Source organism: Phoca vitulina, unplaced genomic scaffold (assembly GCF_004348235.1).
Source record: "Phoca vitulina isolate PV1807 unplaced genomic scaffold, GSC_HSeal_1.0 scaffold40, whole genome shotgun sequence".
Taxonomy (NCBI): Eukaryota; Metazoa; Chordata; class Mammalia; order Carnivora; family Phocidae; genus Phoca; species Phoca vitulina.
Genome location: NW_022589743.1, coordinates 3,794,358 through 3,821,732, shown reverse-complemented (window position 1 = coordinate 3,821,732; position 27,375 = coordinate 3,794,358). Strand labels below are relative to the sequence as shown.

General features: G+C 58.2%; 1 protein-coding gene across 1 annotated transcript; it reads right to left on the bottom strand.

The window, feature by feature from the left end:
* Window positions 1–673: 673 nt before the first annotated feature.
* NGFR (nerve growth factor receptor) lies at window positions 674–20,105 on the bottom strand. The gene is made up of 6 exons (XM_032428964.1): window positions 19,941–20,105; window positions 13,064–13,205; window positions 9,036–9,395; window positions 5,204–5,456; window positions 3,627–3,787; window positions 674–2,960 (listed from the first exon to the last, which is right to left on the bottom strand). The coding sequence occupies exons 1-6, from the start codon at window positions 19,977–19,979 to the stop codon at window positions 2,659–2,661; spliced, it is 1,257 nt and encodes a 418-aa protein (XP_032284855.1). The 5' UTR covers window positions 19,980–20,105; the 3' UTR covers window positions 674–2,658.
* Between the last annotated feature and the right edge of the window lie 7,270 nt (window positions 20,106–27,375).

Here is a 27,375-nt window from a genome sequence, read left to right as displayed (position 1 = left end):
CAGCCCCACCAGAAGACCTGGCCGAGTGACCAGCAGAGGCTGAGCTGCTCTGGACCAGCTGCCGGACCAGCCTCGGAGACGGGCACAGGTCTGGGGCCGGGAACCCTGCGGCTCCCAAGCCAGGCGGGGCTCAAAGCCAGGCTGCCAGGAGCTGGGGTTGGGACCTGCCCCAGAGAGCCGCCAGGGAGGGGCCTGCCTCACTGCAGGCCAAGCAGCCAGGCTCCTGCCAGGCCATCTGGAGCCAGCCCCCGTGTGTGTGCATGTGTGTGGGTGTGAGTGCGCGTCTCCCAGGCCATGTGGGTGGCTGGGAGCTGCGGGGTTGCGACCCGGCCCTCCTAGCAAGCCTCTGGCTCCCCTGTGGTTAGTTTCACTTCTGACATCTGGTCAAGTTCACAGCTGGCCGGCTTCCTGCGGTCATTTTCACTTTTCCTCTCCAAAATCTGGGGGCAGAGGGCCCCCACTCCTTCCCTATCCCACTTAACTTCATGGCTACACATGTGGATTTGCTCGATTTCTGTGAACACTCCCCATTTTGTGGGGGGCGGGTGGAGAAACAATAGGACAGGAACTCACCAAATTAGAAATTATACCTGCCCCCCCACCCCCCGCCACACACAGCCCCCACTGGCTCCAATCATGTGCGTTTCCAGAAAATCTCTTTGCACTGGTTTTCTTTCTTTGCTATTATAATATTCGTCATTTATGTTTTATGTGTAGGTTTTAGGAAGGCCCAAGAAATGATTACACAGGATGCAAAGGGGAGGTGACAGGGAGTCTGGAGCTCACAGCCCCCAGCTGGGGGGCCGAAAGGGTTTCATCTCGGCCCAAAGGGAGGCAGAAGGGGCCCCAGAACCAAACACATGCTAAAACATACTTGTGGTACCCCAACCCCCTCCCCAGCTGCTGGGGAGGAAAATAAATACACTCAGATCCTGCCCTGCTCTCCAGGTGCACAGGTGAGGGGCCAGCAGGTGAGTTTCCTCCCCTCATCAGATGGAGGTCACAGAAATGCCATCTACTTACAATGCTCCCAGTCCCTTACACGGAGCTGGGAGAACCCTGGGCAGGGGAGGGGGTGGCCACCAGCGCACACCCTGCTTGGGGCTCGGGGCTTGGTCATGCTAAATAGAGGGGCGCCACACTCATTCCAACGTCAAGCAAAACAGAACATGCCAGGAAGGACCTCATGAGACCTCACGGCCCCTTTCTGGCACCAAGCTAGGGAATAAACGGTCCTTCACAGGGTCCTCTGAACTTGGGAGAGGCCCTCTGCAGGCCACAGTCTCCCTCAGTTCCTTCTTGCTGCATTCCCACACTGGTCCGCTTTTCTTCACTGCGACCATCGGAGCCCAGCCAAACCCTGTGCTCGCAGGAAAAGGAAGGACGGGGGCGGCAGGGGGGGGGAGCATTCCTCCACGTGCAGGCCCTCGGAAGCCAGACGCCAGCTCAAGCCTCAGCCGAGCTTGGCCCGCCAAACCAGGGGCGAGGGAAGAGGGCAAGCTGAGTTCAAATCCCTTCAGTGCTTCTCTGCCAGCCGCCCTGGGCAGGATCCGGGCCCAGCCCAAGAGAAAGAACTTGGGGAGAAAAGCAGGATTTCTCATCCTCTGCGTCTGTGTGTCTATGGATCTGTTTGTCGCGGGTCCGGGGCGCTTAGTCCCTGACCCCGGGGCTGGCTCTAGAAGATACTGCCTGTGTTGGCTCTGGGTCTGTGCCGGGATGGAGGGCACCTGCAGGCTGGGCCACACCATGGGTGCCACACTGACGTGCCTGAGCAGGACTGGCAAAGGGAAGTGGCACCCCTTTCCGCAAACCCCAATCCATGTTCAGTCAAGTCCATCTCTGACCATGACGGATCAGTGCACCAGACCTTGGGCGAAAGCCTCCCATCTCCACAGGGGTTGGACGGGCCTGGAGATGGTGGAGGGCAAACTGGATTTGGCTTCGAGACATTTCCCAGAGGGTTGCCTGCCCCCTCCCCCCCACCCAGCTCTCTGCCCTCAAGCAAACCTGAGGCCTGCACTCCCTAATTCAGAGAGTGGGGGGGGGCAGCCCACATTTGTCCTCCCCATTGCTGGGTGGCTTTGGGCAAGTCACTCCCTCTCTCTGGGCCTGACTCTCCTATATGTAAAACAAGGGGGTGGACTAGACTTCAAAACCCCCTTTCAGCTCTGACAAGCCTCTGGTGGTCTTCATCTTGGGCCAGAGAGGAGGGTGAGGGGGCTGAGGGAGGACGTAGGCCACAATGATGGTCCCTCATTCCCCAAGTTCACAGTGTAGAGCCCATGGCTCTGGTTCCTCAGTCTCTCCCTTCGAGTCTCTGGGGCTTTGTCATCGTCCCCAGCACCATCCTTGGTGTCAGCCCCCAGGCCTGACACCTGCTGAGATGGGAGGGGCTGGCCCACCCAGAAGTGCGGGGAGAAGGCCGAAGATGTGAGATGTGATGTTAGGGGCAGGGTGGGAGAGGCAGCAGGGGCCCTTCTGGCGCTGGAGAGAGCGATCAGAAGCGATGGGGCCACACGGGAGCAGGGACAGGGCTGCGGTGGAGGGGCCCGGGCTCCGCGGCCCTGCCCGGAGCTCAGCTCTGACGCTGGCCCGTGGGGGTGGCTGGAGCATCAGCCGTCAGAATGTGGGGGCAGGGCAGGGGCTCCGGGGGGCGGCTCACACCGGGGACGTGGCCGTGGACTCGCTACACAGGCTCTCGACGATGTCAGCTCGCTGGATGCGGCGCAGGGCAGCCAGAAGGGCGTCGAGTGTCGCGCTGTCCTGGGCGGCCCAGCTGGCAAGCAGGGCTCGGACGGGGCAGGCCTCGTGGGTGAAGGAGTCTATGTGCTCAGGCTGGTAGCCCAGCTCGCCTGCCAGGTGCCGCCAGGTGTCCCCCGCAGAGCCATTGAGCAGCTTCTCCACCTCCTCCCGCTTGGCCGGTGGCAGACTGCTGTAGAGACCTCCATCCCCCTTGAGGGCTGCCAAGAACCCAGGGGGCATCAGAGGCTACCCTCCAGACCCCCTTTTTCCCTCAGTGGGCATGGGGGCCCCAGGGTAAGACCGAAGACAGGCTGAGGCATTCCTCCTCCCAGGTGGGTAAACCCCAAGGGCCTGGAGGCAGAGGGGTGGTCAAGATGAGGTCGTGGATGGGGGGCTGTGGAGGGGCCTGGGGGTGCTGACTCACATCCTCTCTGGCCCGCAGCTCCAGCACTATCCCCCCCATCTCACCCCGCCCCGCCCCGCAGCAATTAGGCAAGACAGGGGAGGGACAGGACCTAGCCCCAGACTCCACCACAGCAAGTGTCCTGGAGCTGGGCCACTAATTAGGGTCCATAATTAACTACTTGCTCCCCAGAAGTCCGGAGCAGGAGGCTAATTGCAGCCACTTTGGGGAGTAATTAGCCCTAGGGGGGGACAATTAGCTTGATGAGTCTGGATGCTCTAATTTGTCAAAGCTCCCCCTCTCCCACGCCTCTCCACTGGAAAGACCTCTCCTCCCCGTTTGCGCACCCTGTTCTCCTGTCCTACACAGAGGCCCCGTTCCCTGTGAGCCAGCCCCTCCGGCAGTCCTTCCTACTGTCTACCCTTAATCACTCCTTTCCTCCCTACCTCAGCAACCCCCCCCCACACGCCTCCCTGCTCACCCTGGCCTGCGGCCGTCTGCGTGTGCGGCTGCTGGTCGTGCAGGCTCTGGCTGTCCACAGAGATGCCACTGTCACTGTGGAGCTTTTCTCCCTCCGGCGGCGGCGTCTGGTTCGCGGGCCGGCTGTTGGCTCCTTGCTTGTTCTGTTTGCAGCTGTTCCACCTGGTGCCAGAGGACGGGCCCAGTCTCAGGGGGCGAGGGCCGGCACCATCCAGGTGCCTAAGGGATCTGTGCTCTGATGTGTGGGGGCTGGGGCCCTGGCAGGTGCCCAAGCATAGCCCCCCACCAGAGCACCTATGGTTCTTCTTTCCTCCATCTCCGCCCACCCCTGGCCGGCACCGAAAGCACCGTGCGGGCCGACCGGCTCCCAGGGCTCGGTGCGCGGTGCAAAGGTTCAGCGAATGTTCACGGAATGAATGGTGCGTCCAGTGATTTCTCAGGAATTCCACTGTTCCCAGTCTACCCTGCTAAACTACTCCCACATGTGTGCAGGGATATACACAAAGATTTCCTCTGCTATTATTAGCAACAAGAAAAAGCTGGAAACAAATCAAATGTGCATCAAAAGAAGACTGTTCAAATAAATTAGGATCCGTCCATATCCTGAGTGAGCGGTTACAAACAACCAGATAATCTGTATGTCCTGGGGAAAGCTCTCCCAAGGGAGATTAAGTGAAAAGGTAAGTTGTAGAGTATGGATAGTGGGATCCCATAGATGCTTTAAAAAAAAAAAAAAAACCCTCTGTGTGTTTACGTATAACTATAAAAAGTTTTATGTACACATGTTTATAAAGGCACAGAAGATGGCTGGAAAGGATCCATTCCAAACAGATTCCAATGAGGAGAGAGGTAGGATTTGGGGAGATAAAAGAGGGCTTTTACTTTTTGCTTTATAAGACATTGGTCTTGTTTGCATTTACCCAAACAAGCATGTATTACTTTGAAGATTTTCTTTTTAAGAATGGAAAATGCATTGAAACACTTAAAATACTTTCCAGGGGCGCCTGGGTGGCTCAGTCCCTTGAGCGTCTGACCCTTGGTTTCGGCTCAGGTCATGATCTCAGGGTCGTGAGATAGAGCCCCACGTGGGGCTCCAACCTCAGCATGGAGTCTGCTTGAGATTCTCTCTCTCTCCCTCTCCCTCCCCTTCGGCTCCTCCCCCAGCTCATGCAATAAGTAAAACACTTTCCAGAAGTTCTTGCACATCCTGAATTTCTGGATGTGGGTGCCACAACATCCCCAGTGTGACATGGGAAGGGACACATGCACACATAGGTCACTGGGGGTCAATGGGGTTTGAGGGACGAGGGCACAGGTGGCTGGTAAAGAAAGCTCGGTGTGCAGCTGGGGGTGTGCAGTCAGGGAGGGGAGCAGTTTCATGGGAGTGGGGAGGTGCTGGGGCCAGAGCAGGACAGGGACCATCCCCCCCCCCCCCCCCGGCATGGGGCAGCTGGTGGTGAGGATGAGCGTGGTTTGGGGTTGACTCTAAAAAGTGTGTGTATTTTCAGGTCAAGTTCACAGTAAAGCCCTCCTTGAGAGCAAAGGCCCTGCTCTCTGTCCCCTGTGCCCCCCTCTCACCTCTTGAAGGCAATGTAGGCCACCAGGCCCACAACCACAGCGGCCAGGATGGAGCAGTAGACAGGGATGAGGTTGTCCGTGGTGCCTCGGGTCACTACGGGCTGAGAGCTGCCCATCACTGTGGTCACCACATCTGCCACTGTGCTGGCTATGACATCTTGCTCTGGAGGTCCCTCGGGCTCCTCCGTGCTGGGGGCAATGCTGTCCGAGCCTTCCGAGGGCGTGGACCGGGTAATCCAACGGCCAGGGATCTCTGGGGGAAGGAGCTACAGGAATGAGGGCCCGCACCCCCCCCCCGCCCCGCTCCAGCACTTCATCCCCAGGCCCTTCCCCGTGCCAGGCCGTTACACATGGGGGTGAGGGCCGGGATTGTGTGTATGAGTCATGATGGTGGAGGAGAGCAAGGGCCTGGGTCCCCTCCGGCTCTGTCACTGATGGACTGTGTGACCCTGGACCAGTCCCTTCACCTCTCAAGATCTCAATTCCCCATCTATTGAATGGGGATGCTAAGAGAGATGGTCTCTAAGCTCCCCTCCATCTGAAGTGCAGCTGTGACCCTAGGACTCTATTCTGCCTCCCTGGGTCCCCAGAAGCCTGGCAAACACACAAAGAAGAGAGAGTGGGCACCAGGAGGCCTCTAGCTGGAATCACTTTGGGAAAATGTTATAACCTCCCTCGTCCCAGTTTGTCCCAATGGCCCCAGTCATCCCGGTCCTAGGGAAGGATGAGGGTACTCAGGTCTGGACAGAGAGATACCTCCCTGCAAACCACCTCTCCAAGAACTGGCACTCAGCCTCCCTTCTGGTCTCTGATGGCCTAGCTCTCAGCTCAGACAGGGTAGGGGGTGCCCAGCTGGCTGGCTTCCCTCCAGCCAGTCCTTAGCCAGTGGCCAGCCTCTGTTTCCTGCCCTGTGTGGCCCCCAAACCAAACCATCTGATTTCACCGCCCAGAGAAGACAGTGTTGGGCAGCCCCAACCCTCCCTGGGCGGAAGCAGACTGTTGGTGGGGAGAAGGCCTCCAAAGAAGGTACTGTCTGCTGCCTGAGGTGGGGAGGTGGGGAGGCGGGGAGGACTGTGCTTTGCCACCCATCTGGGCCCTTTCATGCCAGTGGGCACTGCCAGCCTCCCTGACAGGGGACCTGGCACCACTGGGTGGGATTTTCCATCCTGCCACCCAGCCAGGGGCAGTCCCAGGGGCTGTGGGCTCCAGACGGCCTGGGGGTACCTGTCCAGGCAAAGTTGCCTAGCCCATCTGTCCTCACTTCCCACGCCTGGGGCAGGGAGGGGAAGCAGACAGGACATGCCAATGAGGTGAAGGGGAGGCACCTTGCTCCCTAGCTCCACCCTACCCCACCCCCAGTTTGCCCACCCAAGTCGGAGTGGAAGCTGCCCCCTGGTCTCTCGGCCCTTCACGGCTCAAGACGAAGATGGTTCAAAGGCCCCCATTTTCAGCACCTTCTGAGGGGTAAGGCCCCCAGATGTGAATCTGGAATCCATCTGGCTGGCACTAGGGAGGGGGCCGCCATCTGTTGTCCCATCTTCCCCCTCCCCCCGCTCAGTCCTGGGGGGCAGGGGTAGGGTGGGAATGGAGCCCCAGACAGGGTGTCGGACTGGGGTCTTCTCTTGCCCTGCTAGGGGACTGGGCAAGCTGCTGGTGCCATCTGAGCCCTGAGGCTGAGATACAACTGGCTAGGTTCCCCCCCACCCCAGAGGCTGAAGGTATGTTGGGGGGTGTTGGTGAATCAGGCCATCACAGAGATTCCAGAAATCTCAAATGGGAAAGTTTGACAGTGGACATTAAGGGACAGATCAGGCTGAAGACAGGGCTGTCCAGGGCACTTTCTCCTCATCTCTCCAGTCCCCTCTGGGGCAGGGCTAGGAGGGGGGGACAGCAGGATGAGATCCAGATGTGGCCATGTCCACCAGCATTCCAACCCCCTAAGCCCTTGGCGAGTCCTGACAGCCATTTCCGGAATGGGAGCTGTCAGACTTGGGGGTGGAAAGAGGGACCAGGTTACTCCTAAACCCAAATTTCACTGGGGCGAGGAGTGGACGGGGGGTATCCTTCTGCCCCAAGGCTGAGTGAGTCACCATGTTGACACCTGAAATGTATACGCAAGGAAGTACAATGCACTGGAGGGGGGGGGGGGCAACCAAACCACGCATCCAATTCCATTTCCTGAAGTGTTCCCTCTGTTCCGGAGCTGACATTTAACCTTTCAGAGGCTAGAGCAGAGAACGGAAGACGGCAGCGATAAACACAGCCCTCAGGGGTACCCTCTTCCTTCAGGACGGCTGGCAAAGTAGGGTGGTATCTGAGAGCAATCTGTGAACGCCTCAAAAGGCAGGGCCCACCCCTCCCCCAGCTGCCACCTTTCTTTGCTCCAACCGCGCCCCTGACTAAGTCCCCCCACTGGCTGGTCCAGACTTGCCCGTGAACTGTGCTGCCCGCCTGCCCGCTGACAGCTGCTGAAACTCCCTCCCCGCTCTGCCCTGTGCCTGACGCCACTTGCCTGTCTCCGGGCTGAGGGCGATCGCCACCGGAACCACTATATTCTGGGCCCCACTCCCCCCACCCCTCCCAACCCCCATGCAGGAGGCTTCACACACATACCTGGCCTCAGCCCAGTTTAACCACCCTCCCCAGCCTGAGCTCCCCGAGCCAGGGATCATGGGGTGTGGAAGGCAGGCATGCTCCCCACGGCAGGGGATCTGTCTCTCCCCCATCTGACTGGGGACTGACTGGAGGCAGAGGCTGTGCTGCTTCCCCCAGAATGGGGGACCTCCTGGGAACTGGGACAACGTCTACCTCATCAGACTGGGGCAAGGGCCGTCTTTTTCCGGCATACTTGGGGCTCCCTGAAGGAGGCACTGTTTGCTCAGAGTGAGGGCACCCTGAGGGAGAGGTCCCAAAGGGAAGTAGCTAAGTGGGGGCCCAGCCACAGGGGGATGGACAGAAAGTAAAGGCGCTGTCACCCTCTCCCTGCAATGGAAAAGCCCACTTGCCTCCCTGCAGATGGATGTCACCAACCAGAATCCGAAAGAGTTCTGTCCTGGCTGCCATCCTGCTTCCTCCTCCCATCCCAGGAACTGGGTGCACTCCTTGGGGCCCCATGCCCAGCTAAGGTGAGTGCACCCAGTTCCTACCCACTCTGGGGCCGACAGCCCTCCATGTGCGCCCGCCCCTCCATGTGCGCCCGTCTCCTCCTTGGGCTCCTGAAGCCTGGGCCTGCTGCTGCCCTTCTTTCTCCGCCCCCACCACCTCCTTAGCATTCCGGGAGTCCAACGTCATCCTTGGCGAAAGGGTAACAACCACTGTTGACCCCGCCCCCAGATACCACCAGTTAAAGCAGGCCAGCCACCTTCCCTAACCCACGACATCCCTGAAAACTGTATGACCAATGAGGACACTGAGGTCCAGAGACCAGAGTGACCTCCCTACCATCACTCGGAGAGTGACGGGGCAGATTCCATCCCGGGTCCCAGAGCCATAAACCACTGTGGACCCAGACCAGGCCTCCGAGCCAAAGGGCCCCAACTCCTGAGGGTCCTCAAGCCCCTTTCTCCAGTCCAGAGAGCCTGCTCAAGGATCAAACATGTCCCGACGGGGGAAGAAAGCCCTAGAAACTGAGTTGGAGTGTCGTAGCTGCGGCCTGGGAGGAGGATTGGGGCTTTCCAAACACGCAGCCCACGGAAGGACACAGTGAGAGGGGTCCTTTGGGCCTGGGGTTTCGGGGAGGGCGGCGGCTGGCTCGAGGCCGGCGAGCCCCCCCATCACCCCCCCCCCCGCTGCCCCCGGCCCCCAGGGGGCGCCCTCGGCCCGGCGCGCTCACCCTCGCACTCGGCGTCGGCCCAGCGCGTGCACTCGCGCAGCTGGCGCTCGGTGTCCTCGCACACGGTGCAGGGCAGGCACGGGTCCACGTGGTTGGCCTCGTCCGAGTACGTGCCGTCGGGACACTCCTCGCACACGGTGTTCTGCCTGTCCTGGCACGAGAACACGAGGCCCGAGCCCGCCTCGCACACGCGGCACGCCTCGCAGCGGCCCGTCGCCTCGTCCTGGTAGTAGCCGTAGGCGCAGCGGCACACGGCGTCGTCCGCCTCCACGCACGGCGCCGACATGCTCTGCAGGCCCACGCACTCGGTGCACGGCTTGCACGGCTCGGTGGCGCTCACCACGTCCGAGAAGGTCACGCCTGTGGGCAGAGGGACGCGCCGGGCAGCTGCGGGGCCTGGAAGGTCGCCCCCCACCCCCCACCGGCCCTCCACCGGGGCACCTGGGATGCAGAGGCTGGGAGCGCCCCGCGGGACCCTCGTCCCTCGGGATCCGCGGTCTGTGAGCGCTCCTGGCAGCCGTCGCGGGGAAGGGGACAGGGGGCCGGGAGCCCCCGGTGCCCCAGGCCTGGAAGCGCTGACTGTGAGGCCTCGCGGGGTAACCCAGCTGGAGGCCGGTACATTTCTTGGCAAATTCTCTTAGAGAGTTCCCAGCCCGGTACCCTTGTTCCCAGCATGATTAAGGAATAATCTGAGCGTGGTTCCCACCCAGCCCTCCCCGCCGGCCAGAGCTGGGCTGTGAACCCAACCCAGGCTCGGGCGGGCCTTCACGAGGGAGCCTCCGGCCTCCGCCGCCCTTCTCGTCCTCTCCGCGCAGGTGGGGGCTCAGGTGTGGCCTGTCCAGGGTTAGACCGCAGAATTTCCCACCCATGGCGCTACCCCACGCTGCTGAAGGGCTTGGCTCTTGAGGGTGGGGATGGACTTCCCCACGAGGTAACAGTAGGAGGGATTGGAGCTAGAAAGCAAGAAGGACTTGCCTCTATATAATATAGTCCTCTGCCCTTCCCAATGGCACAAAGGGGAGATTTCCAAGCTCACTCTTGACTCATGCTCTCTTAATGGATGTGAGGTCTAATCTAATAAGGGGAGGAACACCAGGGGATGCCAGGGTCCTCTCCATGTGCAAGGAGGGGGAAGGCACAGAGCCAGATCTTCTCCATCCCTACCCGCCCAGGTGCAGAACTCTGCGCCAGTCGGAATCCAAGAGGATGTACCCTTGCTCCAAGGGCAGAAAGAGCAGGATTTAGGAACCGGGAACCAGGGAAGGAGGGAGTGTTCAGAATGTGGAAGCAGAAGTAAAGACTAGGATCCCACTGGAGGGAAATCGAGGCCTGCCGTGGGTTCTGATCTCAACCTTCTCTAAAGGAATCGAGAGACCAGATGGAGCACAGAGTCATTATCTTCGGAGTGTCAGTGGAGAAGCAAATGCAAAGAAAGAAAAGCAGAGAGAAATGAAAAGCAAAGCAGCTGAGGGGGACGAGAAGACAAGACAGGCGTGGGCCTGGAGGGAGACCAGTTTCAAGCCAGTTCTGGCAGAGGAACGAACCCCTGTGTCTCTCTTCCCAGGGACGGGGTCAACCTGGACCCAAAACCTGCTTCCACCACTTATTAGCTATGTGACTCTGGGTGTTTTACTTCACCTCTTTGAGCTTTTTTTCTTTCTCTGTAAAACTGAGAATAATTTCTCCACTCACAGGGTTGTGGTGAGGAAGAAATGAAATTCTACCATAAAGCATTAGACACACCGCAGGGATCCTGCAAAGGTTGGGCCCCCTGGGGTGGGCTACGGCAAGTCTGGTGAACGTGGGTCACAGGGATATAGTCTGCCGAAAGGACTTCCAAACATAAACAGCCAAGGCAGGATGTCCAGTTTATACAAACAGGAGGATTCGATCTGGTTGGCATGTGGCAGGGGGGTGGGTTTAGTCACAGTGGAGGGGGAGAGAAAATGGGGGGGCTACCCATGGGAAAATACAGAAAGTTAGTAGAAAAGTCCTGGGAGACAGTTTTAGGGGGTGGGAAAAATGTGGTCTTTTTTGGCAGAGAATGAAGGCAGGAGCTTAATGGGTTTCCTTGTGGAAACATTTTGAGGATAGAGGGAAAGTCCACTGGGGTCTCCATGCCATAAAGTGAGCTTATAAAGGCGGCCTGTTAACGCAGCTGGAGGTGGGGAGGGGAACAGAGGGAGCAAAGGGGAGGGACGCCTCCCGCCACCACCTCCTAGCTGGTCTCCAGCTCCTGTCTCCCTTTCTCTGGAGATGCCAGAGACTCTCTCCCCCATGCTCCTCTACCCCATCTCTTGCTTTGACAGAAGGGAGTGGGTACCCATCCTGGGACACTTAGGGTCCAGGCCAGAGAGGACCTAGGCAGGAGTCTAGGAAATGAGAGAGGCAAACTCGGGAGGTTCCAGCATAGCCGATGATTGGCCAACCCTGCTGGGAAGGAAACCCTGGTAGGCCAGGGCAGGTGGCCAGATGGCAAGGTGGCAAAGGCATTACAGGATGTCTATCTAGCCTCGCCATCTAGGCCCAGGCCTTTCCTGCTGCGGGATGGAGTTACAGGATCCACAGGCACAGAGAGAGGAAAACTGTGTGTCTAGGAACACCAAGGAGTTGGGGTTGTCTAGTAGATAGGCTGTGGGGTGGGGGGGGAGGATGGTAGAGAGGAATCCAGAGGTCAGTCTAGGCAGTTGGGTTCAGAGTTCCCAGTTCCTGGGACACATGGGTGGCTCAGTTGGTTAAGCGTAGGACTCTTGGTTTCTGCTCGGGTCATGATCTCAGGGTTGTGGGATTGAGCCCCGCATTGTCGGGCTCTGTGCTCAGCGGGGAGTCTGTTTAGGATTTTCTCTCTCTCTTCCTCTACCCGCCCCCATGTTCTCTCTCTCTCTCAAATAAATAAATAAATCTTTTTTTTTTTAAAGATTTTATTTATTTATTTTAGAGAGAGAGGGTGAGAAAGAGCATGAGAGGGGAGACGGTCAAAGGGTGAAGCAGACTCCCCATTGAGCAGGGAGCCCGATGTGGGACTCGATCCCGGGACTCCAGGATCATGACCTGAGCCGAAGGCAGTCGCTTAACCAACTGAGCCACCCAGGCGCCCTCAAATAAATAAATAAATCTTAAAAAAAAAAAAAAAAAAAAGAGTTCCCAGTTCCTATGCCCTTGTTCCTATCATGATTAAAGAAGAATCTGGTATGGTTCCCACCGGCCCTCCAGGTAGGCAGTGCGTGCCAGGTAGAAGGCAGGATGTGACTCTAGGCAGGGAGGAAAGGTTTCTGGGCAGGAAAAGAGCACTGAGCCTGTGGCCTGAAGGCAGCAACTGAGGCTGGGGGCATCCAGCAGGGATAGAGAGTCCTGGGTCAGAAGCACACAGAATTCAGTCCCCAGACCTGCCATCCTTCTGAATCCCCTAGCAGCAGCCCCAGAAGATGGGGTTCTCTCCCCTTCCTGAGGAAATCCCAGGTAGGACAGGCCCCTCTCCCCTCTGACACCACCCCACAGTGAGGACTGCCCCCACTCCTGCTACCTCTGGAAAGCCCTGCTTCCTTGGTCAGAGCTGGGGAACAGCTGGCCTTGGGGGGAAGGGTAGCCACACCCTCCCAGGATCCCCCAAGGTCAGTTTCCTGGGCAGCCAGGACTTGATCCTCTTTCCCTCCCCCCAAACACGCTGAGGGTAAGTGGCAGCTATTGATTTTACAGTGCAGATGATATTTTTAGCTGGTCTTAGCATCAGCTACTCCTCCCACCTGGCCACATTCTTCTACCCGGCCTCTCCACCTGGGGGCTGGGAAGGGGCACCCCCTGGGGATCCCTCCTCATGAGGTCCCCCTCCTCCCTCTGCGGACTTCCCTCAACCATTCTCAGCTTCTCTTCTCGCCTCCTATACTGGGTCGGACCCATTCCGGTGCCCACACAGAGGTGGGCAGGAGACCCTGCCAGGAGGCAGAGCCCTTGTCAGGCTTCCAGTGGGCATGCGCCTCCCAGCCCTCCCTTCCCCCCTCGCCCCACCCCCAGCCGGCCCCTGTACTCACTGTCCAGGCAGGGCTCACACACGGTCTGGTTGGCTCCGCAAGGCTGGGCCACCCCCTCACCCAGGTTGCAGGCTTTGCAGCACTCCCCGCTGTGGGTGTACAGGCCCGTGGGACATGCCTCCTTGGCACTTCCGAGGGACACCTGGGCGGGGGGGGATAGATCAGAAGGTCAGAATGGCAAGAGAAGCGAGAGGGGGTGTCTTCCAAGAGATCAAACACCCCCTCCTAAAGCCTTCTATTGGAACCACCTGGGCCGGGATGAGCTCAGCACGGAGGCATCAGGCACATCAAAGCTGGCGGGGAAGAAAGGCAGTGGGGGACAGGGCGCCCCTGCAGGCTGCCGGGGGTGTGAGGTCAGAGCCCCGGATGCTGACATTCTACAGAGTTCATCTTGGGGTTAATGGCAACTCCTGGAATCCCGAGGACACACCGCATGGGGAAGGTGGCCTCTGGCCAGTACAGGTTACAGCTCCCACGGGGGAGCACAGGGCTCCCCGCCAAGGGGGCAACTGGAAGCTAAACTCTGGCTCAAATGCCACGTAGCGGGAGGCACAGCTGCAGGGCTCTGTCTACCCAGAGGGACGCCTTTTTCTAGCAAAGGCTAGTAGGGCCCTTCTCCAGGTCCTTAATTCTATCATTCCACATATCAAATATTCAATGAGCGGTGTCTGTACACAAGAACAGAAGGCAGAGGGCTGGGGTCTTGGGTTCGAATCCTGATGCTGCCCTGGAGTTCTGACCTGTTCTGCTTTCCCTCTGAGTCCTCACCTCTCCTCACCCACGGAGATGGAGACCACTCAGGGCCAGAGCAAAGAACCGGCCAATTGGCAAGAGTCTGGCACCAAGCAGGGAGAAAGGGGTGCCTGTTAGCGATGATGATGAACATCTCTCGCCACCCAGCAGCCCAGCTCACCACCCAGCAGCCCAGCTCTGGATTTTCCAAGAAATCCAGAGTCGGATTTCCAGCCACCAGCCCTCTCCTCTCCCTCTCCCTGGCCCCATGCAGCCGGTGGGAATAGCGCTAGAACCAAGGGAAAGGGGAGTCAGATTCCTGCCACCGAGGCATCTTTGCTCTTTGCTCATGGATGGAATGATTTAGCACCAGATTCCCTGGGGGATGGGGGGAGTGCTGGCTGATGCTTTATGTTTCTATTCCTAAAAAAAAATTCTTCGTGTCTAATAAAACTCCAAAGCCTGTTTCCCTGGCCTCAGACCATGCAGCTCCCATTTGGTACCAAGAGGAGGTATGGGCTCTGGGGTCATGGGACTAGAGGGGAGTGTTAAAGGTCCTTTTGGACATTCCTCTGCTTCCACATTGGCGAGATCATAGCCAAAAATACTCCCTTTCCCTCCAGTCCTTTAAAATATCCTGAGGTCTAAACAGGGTTTTGTGGGGGGGGGGGTGGACAGGTTGGATCAGTCTAGGAGGCAGCTGGTGGTCCTCAGGAGACCAGCAGGGAGGGTGCAGTGAGGGCAGCATAGGATGGGGGTCCTTGGGTATTTGCCACCATCTCCTCCCAGGTGGTAGGAACACAGGTCTGGGAACATCTGCAGGCCAGAAACCAGGAGGGGTGGGGGCAGGGGGTTCCCAGATGCAGGCTTTCCCCTAGGAGGGAGAGCGAGATTCCAGAAGGGTCTGTTTGGATTTCTTTTCATCCTTGAGGGTTCATGCTTAAATGTCACTTCTTCAAGGAAGTGATCCTGTGGCCCCCACGCCTCCCAGATGAGGCTGAGTGGCCCTTTGACACGTTCCCGTTGTTTACAGAGCTCATCTGGTCTGAGCGCTGCGATGTCCCCCACTGGATTGTCAGCTCCCGGAAGGCAAGACTGTGGTTGCCCCAGCGCCTGGTACCCAACCTGTATATTTATGGGATTTCAGAATGTGAAAATACAATACGACCTCAATTACCTAGAACGCCGGGCCGGGGAATGTGGGATGGGGGTGACTTTCTGGATAGCGGAATTTCCATTTTAACCACGGTGGCTGCATCCTTCTGATTCCAGAACATACCTTCACGGTTTCCCTGTGACTCAGGGACTCTGATTATTCTGGGTGGCAGTGCAGTGAAGCCCTTTGTGTTCTTTATCCCAAATCACCATACTTTTGTCTCAGAGTTCTTCCGTCAGCTTTTTTTTTTTTTTTTAGTGTTTCTGTCTCTCTGCTTCCTGTCAAGGTATCAGTTGTCAATTTTCGCTGCTACTAGAGTGTGACCTGAGCAGCCCCGCCCCTACCATTCTAACTCATTAGGTCAAATTGAATCTGTAGAAACCATGTAACTAGCCTGGGTAGGAAGGTGTACATCGTGCGTGTAGGTAGGATCTGAACCAGGAGGGGGCCATTCTCTGAGTCAAAAGCGTGACCTACACTCCCTTCCTCCTCACGGCCCCCATGGCTCTGGCTCATGGCTTAGAGCTGGGTGACCCGGGACAGGTTGAAATCTCTCTGTGCCTCAGCCTCTTCATCTTTAGGTAATGGTGACAGCACCTGCCTCATTAGATTGCTGTAGGCTTCAAATGAAGTAGGTGTTTATACACTTCAGGATCCCTCTGGTTTCTTTCCCAAGGTCTTTCTTGCCTCTTTTGTGGCTTTTGGCTGGATTCCAGTTGGTTGAGGTCAGCAGAGAGCTGGGCTGCGGAGAGCTGAGGGGGTCAGTCCATGGGACTCGAGCGGCCTCTGCATGACCCTCTTCCTCGAGGCCTGCTCTCCCCGCTGCAGCCTGCCTACCTCTCTCTTCTCCCAAGTCCTGCATTTGGACTCCAGGCCACATAATTAGCATCCATGTGTTTCCTGTGCTCGTTTTATGTGTCCTATTTCAAAACACCCCAGACCGGCTACCTAACAGTCTGCTACTTTGGGGCAATTCCCAGCCTCTCTAAGCCTGCATTTTCCCACCTAAAACGTTGGGTCGGTAATATTTAGTGCTCAGGGTTGCCATGAAAATTACATGAAGTAATTTAGGCAAGCCTGTCCAGTGTATAGTAGAAGTTCAATAAATGTTAGTTATCAAGGAAGTGTCTTGTCTCAGGCTGAGCTGCTGAGCCCGGCTGGGAGGCAGTAGGAGGAGCGAGCAGTAGTTGGGCCCAAAGAGAGGAAACTACCTAGAGGAGGGGCAGGCTAGGCATGAAGAAAGACCCACCAGGAAGAGTCTGAAGAGGGCACAGGGAAAGGAGAATGGGAATTGCTCTCCTCGCAGTTAACTAATTAACCTATTTACTAGTTGACAACTATTTGCTCAGCATTGAACTAAGTGTTTCCAATGACACATGGTCCCCGATCCCCCGGGGAAGTCACAGTCCCATGAGGGAGAGGAGATATCACTCCACACCGCTACTCCAGAAGCCAAGATGCTGAGGGGGAAGGACTTGAGGGACTGCCTTCATCTCCTCTCTGATAGCTGGGGAAACTGAGGCTCACAGAGACAATTCTGCTAAGTGGCTTAATGCCTGGCCCCTGCCACACCCTCTATTGGTCCAGGGCGGGGCAATCTTGGGAAGCAAGGAGGGATGACACGGATTCAGGTTTATTGCTCCAAAATGATCAATTTACCAAAATGATAGACCCATGTGCCTGAAATCTACATTTATTACACTTACTCATTTCCAATTTGATGGGATGATTTCATCCCATTTTTGAAAATGTTTGCAATCCTTTTGCCATTTCAAGGCTTTCAAAAAACGAAGGTGGAATCACCCTTAAATGAACTGACTTTTAGAAACCTTAAAATTTTTTAAAAATTGGACAAAATAGAAAACACACCAAAATGGTTGAAAGAATTTGAAACTATATGAATGCTTCAGTGTGATGAGCCCTAACCACTCACAACAGTTTCAGCAAAGGGGTTCCTTAGGTGAATGGAGCCATTAGCCACCGCCATGGCATCGGAGAGTTTTCGAATATGTGGAGGGTCTTTTGAGGTCAGTGCAAACCCGGGGAGACTCTGGCACATGCACTTTACTCCTTTAGGTAGCGGTTGAATTTGGGGTAGGAGACAAGCTAATTACTGAGGATGAGGCTGCATGAACACTTTGAGAGGAGCCTGGGGACTATGGGGGGAAGGGGCTCAGTTCCAAATTTGTGGCGCCAAGGACATAGGACACAGATCTAATATTCAGAGCTAGTGATGGTTAAGGTCCTCCTGTCCCTCCGTGATCTAGAAGGCCGGGGGGGGAGTAGAGACTGGGACACAGAGGACAGAATAAACTCCAAGCCAAGCATTCTGGGTTCCAACAAGGGCGCCACCACGCACGGACTGGGGGAAGCCTGCTTTCATACCCTGAAAGTCTGGGAGGTTCAACTCCCTCAACTGTAAAATGGGAATAACTAGATTTACTCTGCGGGGATCTTATAAGGATTAAATGACACAAGAGAAATTACCCAGGGCAGTGCGTGGCCCATCGTAGGCACTCAGCCAATTTTATTATTCCCACCTCCCCACCCTGCACAGCCCCCCCCCCCTCCCCGGGAAGAATCTAGGCGCGTGAATGGGCCCTGGCTGGTACCGGGAGGGTGGGGACCCCTTCCATCCCGGAGCCGCCTCCCTCGCCCGGCCGCTCCTGTCCTCCCATTTGCGGCCCTCGTTGCATCCCTATTAGGCGCATTAGCCAGCCCGGCGGCTCCGGTTACAGACGTCTGAATGACAAAGTGCCTCCATTACCGGCGCGGCCCGCCAGCCGAGCCGCCGGGACGCGCTCTGGTTTCAGCACTCTCCCGCCGCGGCCCAGGAAGAAACTCGGACCGCCGCGGTGCGCACAGCCAGCCCGCAGACAGCAGCCCCGCGGCGAGGCGGAGGCAAGAGCCGCAGGGGCTGCGGAAGCCGGCTCTGCGCGGGGTCCACCTTCCCGAGCCCCCAGGACCTCCGCGCGCAGCCCTCCTCATCCCTCGCCTCTTCTCTACTGGGAGGACGCTCTCCCCAGCCCCGGTCCGGAGCCCAGTCCCTCGCCGCTCCGGGGGCCGCACTACTGGCCGGCCCAGTCCCACCTCCCCAGTCAAGAAGCATCTCTAACCCGCCGCGTTGGTCAGCGAACGCGCCCGCAGTCACTCCCAAATCTCCGGAGAGGCCACAGGTACTGACAGCTCCGGGGAGCTGAGCTCCGGGGATGGGACCAGCGCCCGGAGAGGCTCTCTGCCCACCCCAGCCCCCACATTCCACAGCCCGCCTGACTCAGGGGATGCTGTCCAGCCCGCCCCCAGCCGAGAAACGCGGCTCTCGTACCGCGCTGGGACGCTGGGCTGCCCCCCTACGGGGTATGGGGAGTACCGCGCTGGGAATCAGGTGCGGGACAGCCTGGCTAGCGCTCTGGTTTAACTTGCTTTGGGATCTTGGCCAAGTCGTTTAAACTCTCAGAGCCTCAGTTTTCCTTCCTGTAAAATGGGGGTTGGGGATGCAACGCTCAGGAGAAATGAAGATGGCAGGGAGAGTGAGGACACCTCTTTCATTGCCAAACTCCGTGTGGCACTCCGTTCCTGGGCCCACACAGGTCACATCTCCTGAATATCTTGGGACTATGAGACGGACTTAGATGCTTAAGAGGACCCGCAGTCCCCTGCGGAGGCGGAATCCGCGGCGTCCGACCGCCTCCGTCCCGTTCGGTGCCCGGCGTCTTCCACCGAAAATTGGGGTGGGGGTGGGGGGCGCAGGCGGAATCCCGACCCGCCTGGGCGCTGGACCCGTGAGAACTGCGGGCGCCGCGCTCGGGCGGCTTAACTTAATGGGGGGTCCGCGTGGGGGCGCGGCGCGCAGCTCCAGTCGCGCCGGCAGCTGCGGATGGCACAGCCCTCGCCTCTCAGCGCCCCCTGGGGGCCGCCTCGGAGGCCGCGACCCCGGGCTGCGCGCCGCCCGGACCGTCCCCGCCTCGCGAGTCCCGGCGCTCTGCACCCTGAGACTTGGCTGCGGCCGGACCGGGTCGCACGATGCCCGCTCCATCCCTTCCGGTCCCCGGCGCGCCTTCAAACCGCGAGAATGAGCGCGTCGGAGGAGCCTGCCGGTCGCGGGGGAGGCAGGGAGCGGGTTCGCCCCGGCGAAGTGGGCGCTCCCTTCCCAGCCTCGGCTCCCCAGCCGCAGTTCCCAGACTGGGCGAGGCCGCGAGAAAGGGCGCGCGGCAGGCGCGGGAAACGTCCGTCCCTCTGCTCTGTCTGCTCGTCCCACTGTCCCTCGGCGGGCAGGCGTGGCCCCGACCACTTCGGGGTCCGCTCTCCCTCTCCGCCCTCTTTCATTTCGCTGGCATCTCTCTCTCTCTCCCTCGCTGTCGTCCTTTTTCTGCCCTCCCTAGCCCGCTTCTCTCTCTTCAGACGACCCCGCTCCCCGAAGCTCTCCCTCCCACGCCCCTCCCCCCCATTGTCTGGCTGGCCCTCATTGTCCGATGCCCGGTCCCCTCTGCCTCCAATCCCTCCGACCTCCCCCATTGTTCTATCTCCTTGTCTCCGGTTCCCCGCCCCAGCCCCGCTCGCCCCTCATATCTCTAATCCCCGTCCCATTCCTCTTCCTTCAGCCTGGCTTCCGTCCCACGACCCTCAAGAGATCAAGATGCTCAGGAGGAAAGTCGCCTCGAGATCCCAGCATCTAAACTCCCTCTTCAGAACCCAGGCATCCGAGAGACCGCCTCTCAGCTCCTCCATACGCACCCTCCGCGGTACCTGAGGACCCGCATCCGTGCGCCCCTCTCCCCGCATCTCTACCCTTGGTCTCAGGGTCGCCCCTGCGCTCTGAGAACCCTAGACGCTCCTCTGTGGATCCTGGCAGCGGAGCTCCTCTCCCGCCATCCACCCCCCCGCATCTGGGACGCCAACGCTCCGTTCTCTTTTCCCTCGGGGAAACCTGAACCCATTTGGGTTCCAGTCCGGGGAGAGGGCGCGGGCTGCCCTCCAGCTAGCACTCACCCCCAGGAGCAGCAGCAGCAGCAGGCGCGGCCCGTCCATGGCGCAGCCGCCGCACCTGCCCCCGTCGCCCGCCTCCCGCGGCAGCGCTCGGCTTCCAGTTGAGTCCGCTCGGCGGTCGGATAGGGCTGCGCGGCGCTGCGCTCCAGCGCCCGCCCCCCGGAGCTGGCCGAGACTCCGCTCACTCTGGCTGCGGCCGGGAGGGGCTGGGAGAAGCCAGTGCGGCGGCCCCGCCTCCTCCCCGCCCAGCCCGCCCACCCCCGGAACCGCGCCCGCCCGCCCCGCCGCCTCCGGGAGGGGAGAGGAGGGGAAGGGAAGGTTTGCCGGGAGCTGGGCGCCGCGCGCCCCGCTGCCGCTTTTCCGCGCACGGGCCCTCGGAGCCTCTCCCGACTCCGCCCCGGTACCCAGGGCCGGGTCCGCGCTAGCGCGCGCCGCTCCCGGATGCTGTGGGCTCAGGGACCAGGGCATCCCCTCTGCGGCTCCTGTTCCTCTCGGCTGCAGACCCCCGCAGCGTTCACTCTCTCACCCATCTTCCTCTGCCTCCAGCTTCAGCTTCTCCCCCCCCCACAACTCCCCCCCCGCCCCGGCCCTGCTCCCTACCCAGCCGTTGTCAGCAAGAATGCCCACTGTCCGCCCCGCCCTTCACCTCCTGGTCCACACCCGACCCCTACCTCTGTCCCTTCCCAGTGCAAAGGCCTAGGGGAAGGGGAGGGGAGGAGTAGCAGGTGGCCTGACCCCGACAGTGTGCAGAAGGGACATTAAGGTGGAGTCCATCCCGATGTTATTTGAATTCTCAAAAGATGGGTTTGAAGGGGTAACAGGTGTGCACACAAGACACGGGAATACACCCACTCTCAAGCTCACACGTCTATGCGCTTACGCACTGCATGTGTTCACATCCCCCTCATGCACTCGTGTAAGCCTGTGCGTTCTACACATGCATGTGCACCTGCACACTCATGCACATTTGCACACTCATCGCGCATGTGGTCATAACATTCAAACACACATGCACGTATACATGTGCAGTCACCTCCACACAAGCCGTCACATGTACGGTCTGTCACACAATTGCACACACGTTCAGGGACACGCGCGCCCATACACAAACACACAGTTACATCCTCAACAATGTAGCCTTCACTAGACTGTATTTCCATTGGCTTATGAGCTCCCTGCAGACAGGGACTATGGTTCCTTATCTGAATGCCTGGTACACGGCCGGTGTTCAATAAAGGCCTGAAGGGTATAAAAGGAAAAGTGGTTGGATGGACTCACATCCATGTACCACGTACTACGATGGCATCCCCAGGACCACACTTACTATGCCCTAGAAACCAGAGCAGGTCCCAATCACAAGCCCCTGGCAACCCAGGGAGAGTACCACCAGTCTTTCGGTGGGAAGCACCCCCACCTCAGTGCTTGCTCCCTGCCTGTCCCCACCCTTTCCTGATCCCCTGGCAAGGAGGCTATGGAACAGAGAGCTTGTAAGGGGCAAGTCTACAAAGCCCATCCCCACACCCTGATCTTGGCCATTTGTGGACCTCAGTTTTGACTTAGAAAAAAATAGTACAGCCCTCCCACATTACAGGAAGAGGGGGAGATCAAGTGCACTTGTGAAGGGAGCATCTAAGCAGTTGGTCTAGATCAGCTGAAGCTAATTTATTCATTCATGGGGGGGTCGAATCTGCCCTGCGAACGTCTTTCCTGTGTATCCAACAAAGTCCAGGAGACAGCCTCTGAAAAAAACAGGTGGACATCACTGTGTCCTTGAGCATGAGTGTGGATGATTCACCACCTCCAAGGCCAGGCAGCTAGAAATCCCTGAGGAGTCCCTCTCCCTGGCAGGGACCACCTCTAAGCTGTCTCCTCCTCCAGCAGCTTTTACGGCCCTGCCTCTCCTCTCCGCTGAATTCATGGAAGGCAGGAAGGGCCAATGTTAGTCCTAACAGCAGCATCGAGCTGCTTACTACCAAGGGTATCGACAGTGTGGCATTAATTTAAATACTCCTGTTATTAATTTATGATCCCGGTTACTATCATTGCCAAGGTTATCCATCTCAACACGATTTAATATGACCCACACTACCATGGCTGGGCCTGGGTTATTAATAATTTCCACGGTCTTGATCATTTAAGCCTTACTCGAACAATTACAAACAGCAATCGTTACTATTATTAGCAGTATTTCTATGATTAAGCCCAAGCTCAAGACCACGATGGAATGCTGAGAGCTGGTGGGGAGAGCAGCTGCAAAGTGCTAGGGGAGAGAGAGCACCGAACTGAGAGTCAGCTAGGCCTGGCTATAAATGCCCACCTACTCTACCTCCCCATCACTCACTCCCCCTGCCATGTCTTAGGTGGGTTATGTCATCGCTCTCAGACTCAGTGTCCTCATCCATCAAGTGGGAATGTCTTTAGAAAGATCTTGAACGAGCGTGGTGAAGAACAAATGAAGTAACATAGTGTTTCTCACCACGAGAGACTTGATCCCCTTGCACTCATTTGGCACACATTTATCGAGCACCTACTGTGTGCCCTGTGTTGGAGGCACTGGGGATACAGCGGGGAATTGCCCTCGTGGAGCTGATGTTCCAGGGTGCTGGTTATTTGATGTGAAGTATTATTTTATAATGTGACACCTTGGCTTGACCACGCCGTAAATAGCATGGCTGTGATCAGGATGTTCCTTTGCGGGGGCCATCACCATCATCACGGCTGTCACCATCACGGCCACCTGTACCCACACCATCACCGCTGTGACCACTGTCACCATGACACCAGCATCACTACCAGAAACACCACACCACCACCACCATCACTACCACACCCACAATCCTCCACATCACTACTGTGAGCACCCCACAATTGTCACCACCGTCACCGTCATCACCATGACCGCCAGGCCATGGCCACCACCCCCAGCCACCACCTGCCGTCCTGCATCTGCCTCTCCTCCTCTGGAACCCCACCCAGCAGGGATTCCTGTGCCTAACGAGTGCGGGATACTTGGGTCTGTCCCTTGGCCTGGGAACAATATTGGAGCCTAACTCCCTAACGGTTGTGACTCCTGACCCCAGACACAAGTGCCCTTCAAAACTTTCTCCCTTGACTCAGCTCTCTGTCCCCAACCCTCGGCACTTACAGCCATGGCTGTGGGACGGGGCATGAGAAGTGGGCTCTTAGGAGCTGACCAGCAAGTGAGATCAGACAGACAGTGCCGGGTATGTGGGGGGGGGGCAGCCGTTTCATTGGAGAATCCCCCAGAACCATTTCCCATAACAGCTGCACATATAGAGGGCCCTGTCCCCACCACACACACTCCAAGTCTTCTTGGACTAACGGTGAGCCTAAGGGGAGAGGGTGGAGAATGTCAATGCCATTCTACATGGGGCTGGGAGTGGCCGTGGTGGTCCAATTGCATCTTCAGAAGTCCAATTGGGTGGGGTTTGGCCCTCCCCCATGCACCCTGCCACCCCTCCATCACCCCGCCCCCTCAGGAAGGCAAGCTCCTAACACACACTCCCTGTCCTCCCGTCCCATTGGGACCCCTCACCTCAGCCCCCCCCCACCCCACGCAGGATGTTGCTCACAGCTCCCTGCAAGCATCCCCAGCAGTCACTGGAAAACCAGCCTGCCTCCCCAACCAGACAATGAGAACTCACATCTATTGAGACATCCTATGGGTGGGGAGAGCCACACATTATCTCCTTTAACCCCCACTGTCTTCCCATGAAGGAGATGTTGGCATTGCCATTTTACAGATAAGAGATTGAGGCTTGAAGCAGTTAAGCCATTCGTCCCAGGACCCCCTGGAAGGAAGCAGTGGTACCATAAGTGGCCCGTGTGAGTGAGCACTCCCCACTGCTAACCCTCAGGTCCTGGTCTCTCCTTCCCTCCATCCCCGCCCCTCCGGTCCTCACCCTCACCTGGAGTTGGGGAGCTAGAACCTGTCTGTCAGAGCGGCTGTACTCTGCCCCTCGATTCTACCTACCACCCAGGTGCCCCCTCCTGACACGCATTCAGAGAACCTGGGCTTGGGGGCACAGGTAGATGGGTGGAGGCAAGCCGGGGGATGATCTTTGTCTTCTGGTCCAAGGTATGATTTTCAAGCTCACTCAGTGAGCGCTCCCTTTTCCTGCTTTGGGGGAATCGCCTCCCCTATCCCCCAGTTCCAAAGACCAACCAGAGAAGGGGTGATGGGAGATGGGCAAGAGGATGACAATTTCTGAGGGGGAGGGGAGGGAGGAGGAGGAGGGAGCTGCATCCCATCTGCCCCCGCCAGGAGGCCAGGCAAGGTAAGTGAAACCCGCTGCCCCCCATTAGGAGCTGGCTCGGTGGCTTTGAAGCGATTACCTCTGAGCTGCCCCGTGAGCTGCCAGGGGGTCCTGACCAATGAGGGGGCAGGACGGGGCCCTGGGGCTGCGCCCTGGGACAGGTCTGGGTCCATGCAGTTTGGCGACTGAGATGCAGGGGTAGGAGAAATTAGCCAGTTTTGGAGTCCAGTTAGATTAACTGGAGCGTCAAAGTGGGCTGGTCCACAGTGCCCTCCCTCACTGCCTGCCCAGCCCTCAGAGGCCCCCGCTCCCTTCCTGCCTCCACCCAACCCTGCAAGGGCCCCGCCTGACCCACATTCGTCAGCTGCTCCCACCCCCAGGCCCTTGCATGGGTTCCTTGAGAGTTGTCTTCTCTTCCTTTGACATAATTTCTCCCTTTGAATTGGTCAAGGCTTCCATCTTCCCATCTGCCCTGTTCCACACCCGTATCTCTCATCAAGGGATCACAAGATCTGATCAATTCATCAGACATAGGCGGTAGGGACTTCATGTCTCCAGACTTCGTGTCTTGGAGAAGGGGAGCCCAGAGGGCAATGCTATACCTGAGTGCTTGAGCCCAGTGCTCCCAGCCTGGTAGTAAGGGCACAGGGCGAGATTCTGGGTAGCCTGTGCCTCAGGGAGGCGGTCTTTTTTGCTGACTCCAGGGCCCAAACCTCCCTGGCCTTTTGTTTCAGCCTCTGCCCTAGTCTCTGCAGCACCCACTCCCCTGTGAGTGGCTATCCTCCAGAAAGCTCCTCCTGACTCTCAGCTTTGCTCCTTGCCAGCCCTTCAGGATCGCAGAGCTGCCCTGCAGTTCTGAAGGACTCAGTCATCGTTCTCACTTTTTATCCTGCATCCAAAGACAGTCAAGAACATTGTAAAGAAAAACCAAGTAGGCTTACCCCCTGGCTGGAGCAGGGTGAAGCCAGCAAGTGGGAAGGTAAGAAGACGGGGCATCTGAAGACCCGGGTACTGGTCTACCATTTTTTTGCCATGTGCCCTGGGGCCAGTCCCCTCCCTCCTTCCCTCCCCTCAGCCTCAGTCTCCTCATCTGTAAAATGGGTGTGAGATACCAATCTCCCAGAACTGCTGCAAGGAGTCCAAGCAGTATTGAGTGAGTGTGCTCTGAAAGTCAAGGGAGTTTGAGAGATGTCAGTTTGCTCTTGTCCTGTTTGATGCTGCGATGGTGGCTTCTGGCCTTCAGGCCAGAGACCGGATGAGGGGTGAGATGACATTTCATCACTAGAGACCCAGGCTCCGGGGCCTTCCTGCTGCAGATAAGAGCCAGAGCCGTGACAGCCTTGGGCTCTGCACAATTCCCACGGGAATCACTGGGGGAGGAGATATCTCAGGCTCAAGCTTATCTTCTCTCTGTCGCGTCTGGGAAGTGGGGTCAAGTGCAATTGTCTGGGTTGGTTTCCAGCAGGGGAGGGTAAAGGGCATGGATGCACAGTCTGGTAAGTCTCCCAGTCAAGGGAAGACCCCCAAGAGGGCCCAGGAAGGAGGAGGAGCAGAAGGAAGAGCATCCCTTCCCCCCCTCCGCCGTCCATCCCAACCTCCCAAGGTTGGGGGGCCCCTGAGACAGGGCTGAACATTTAAGAACAGAGGGCCCAGGTTTCCAGTTGTCCCTACATCCACTCTCTCAGTCCCATCCACTCCACCGGCCATGAGTGCCCCCTCTGGGGAAAGAGAAGAGACAGCCCTGCCCTGAGCGAAGTTCCAGTCTGAGGCAGGAGACAGACCCCTGGCCCTGGAAGTCCCCCTACCCTGATGAGGGAGACATGGTCTCTAGGCTTCGGTCTGCTGTCCCATGGGAGCGGAGAGGTGGGTCTGGAACATGGAGAGGAACTTCAATGCCACTTTCCTCCCCTCTGCTGGGCCGGACATGGGCGGGGCAGGGAGGGCAACGCATGGCCTTAGGGATCTCCCGGTCTAAGGGGTTGCCCAGTCAGTGTCTCACACCCGGAACAGGAGCGCAAGAGTGTTCCTAGTTACACACTCGAAGCCAGGACTCCGATCTCAGAAGTGGAAGCCACCCCCAGGGGTCATCTACAATTGGGGAAACTGAGGCCCAGTGAAGTGCACGGCATATTCTAAGTCATTCCGTGGGTCCATTGCAAAGAAGGGGATTACAGACCAGTTTGGGCCATTCCAGCACGGTGAGCCGAAGGAGACAGGAGGTCAGGGTTCTCCCCTCAGCTTGCCCCTGCTCCTTGTGTGACCAGGGACCACTCACAATGCCTCTCCAGGAGTTTCCCCACCTGTGAGGAGAGAGAAGTGGTCCTTCCCCGACCGCCCCTGCTCCCCACCCCTGGGGAGTCTGAGGCCAGGTTCTTGTCCAGCCCCAGCCTGGTCCAGCCCACAGGGTGCCCCGGGGAGGTGAGGCAGGTGCGGGCGGGGGCATCTCCTGGAGGAGCCAGCAGGCGCGGAGGAAAGTGCTGAGTCGGTACTCAGAGCCCCAGCCACCTCCGCTCCTGTTCCATTATTCATCCCTGTAAGAGGCTCTCCGTCCTCCTCCCTGACCCAGGCCCAGTCTCCAGAAACGCCTTTGCCCACCCCCCCAACATCCCCTCTCAGATGGAAACTCTTAAGCAAAAAGGTCGTCAAGATGATTAAATGCGAACAGATTTTCAGCTCTTTTTCCCCTTTAATTAAAAATGGGCTCTCGGTTCAGAGGAAGCTGGAGACAGAATAGCAGCTCCCCGAAGGCCCCCCGGGCTGAAAAAGTGAGGGAAAACCACTCAGAGATGTCTGAAGGTCGGCCTGGGGTGCCCTGGGGTCAGGGGCCTAGCCTGCAGCTGCCACATGCCCACAGGCCCTGCCCCCCAGAGGGCAGCAGGGGCCTGGAGTCCTCCTGGTACAGGGACAGAGCAGGGACAGAGGCAGGTGGTGGGTGGTCATGGGCGGGGGTGGGCAGAGCAAGGACAGAGGCAGGTGGCTGAGCAAACAGGTCTGCTCCCTAGACTTAGGGTGGGGATGGGGTGGGAAGCAGAAGGGGTTCCATTTCCACAAACCCTCATTGTTGGGGAGCCCCCAGTGTGAGGTGGAAACAGGTCACTGCCCTCAAGAAGGGGTGGGGTCTGACCCGGAGAACTCAGGATAGAACACGAGCAATGGATAAG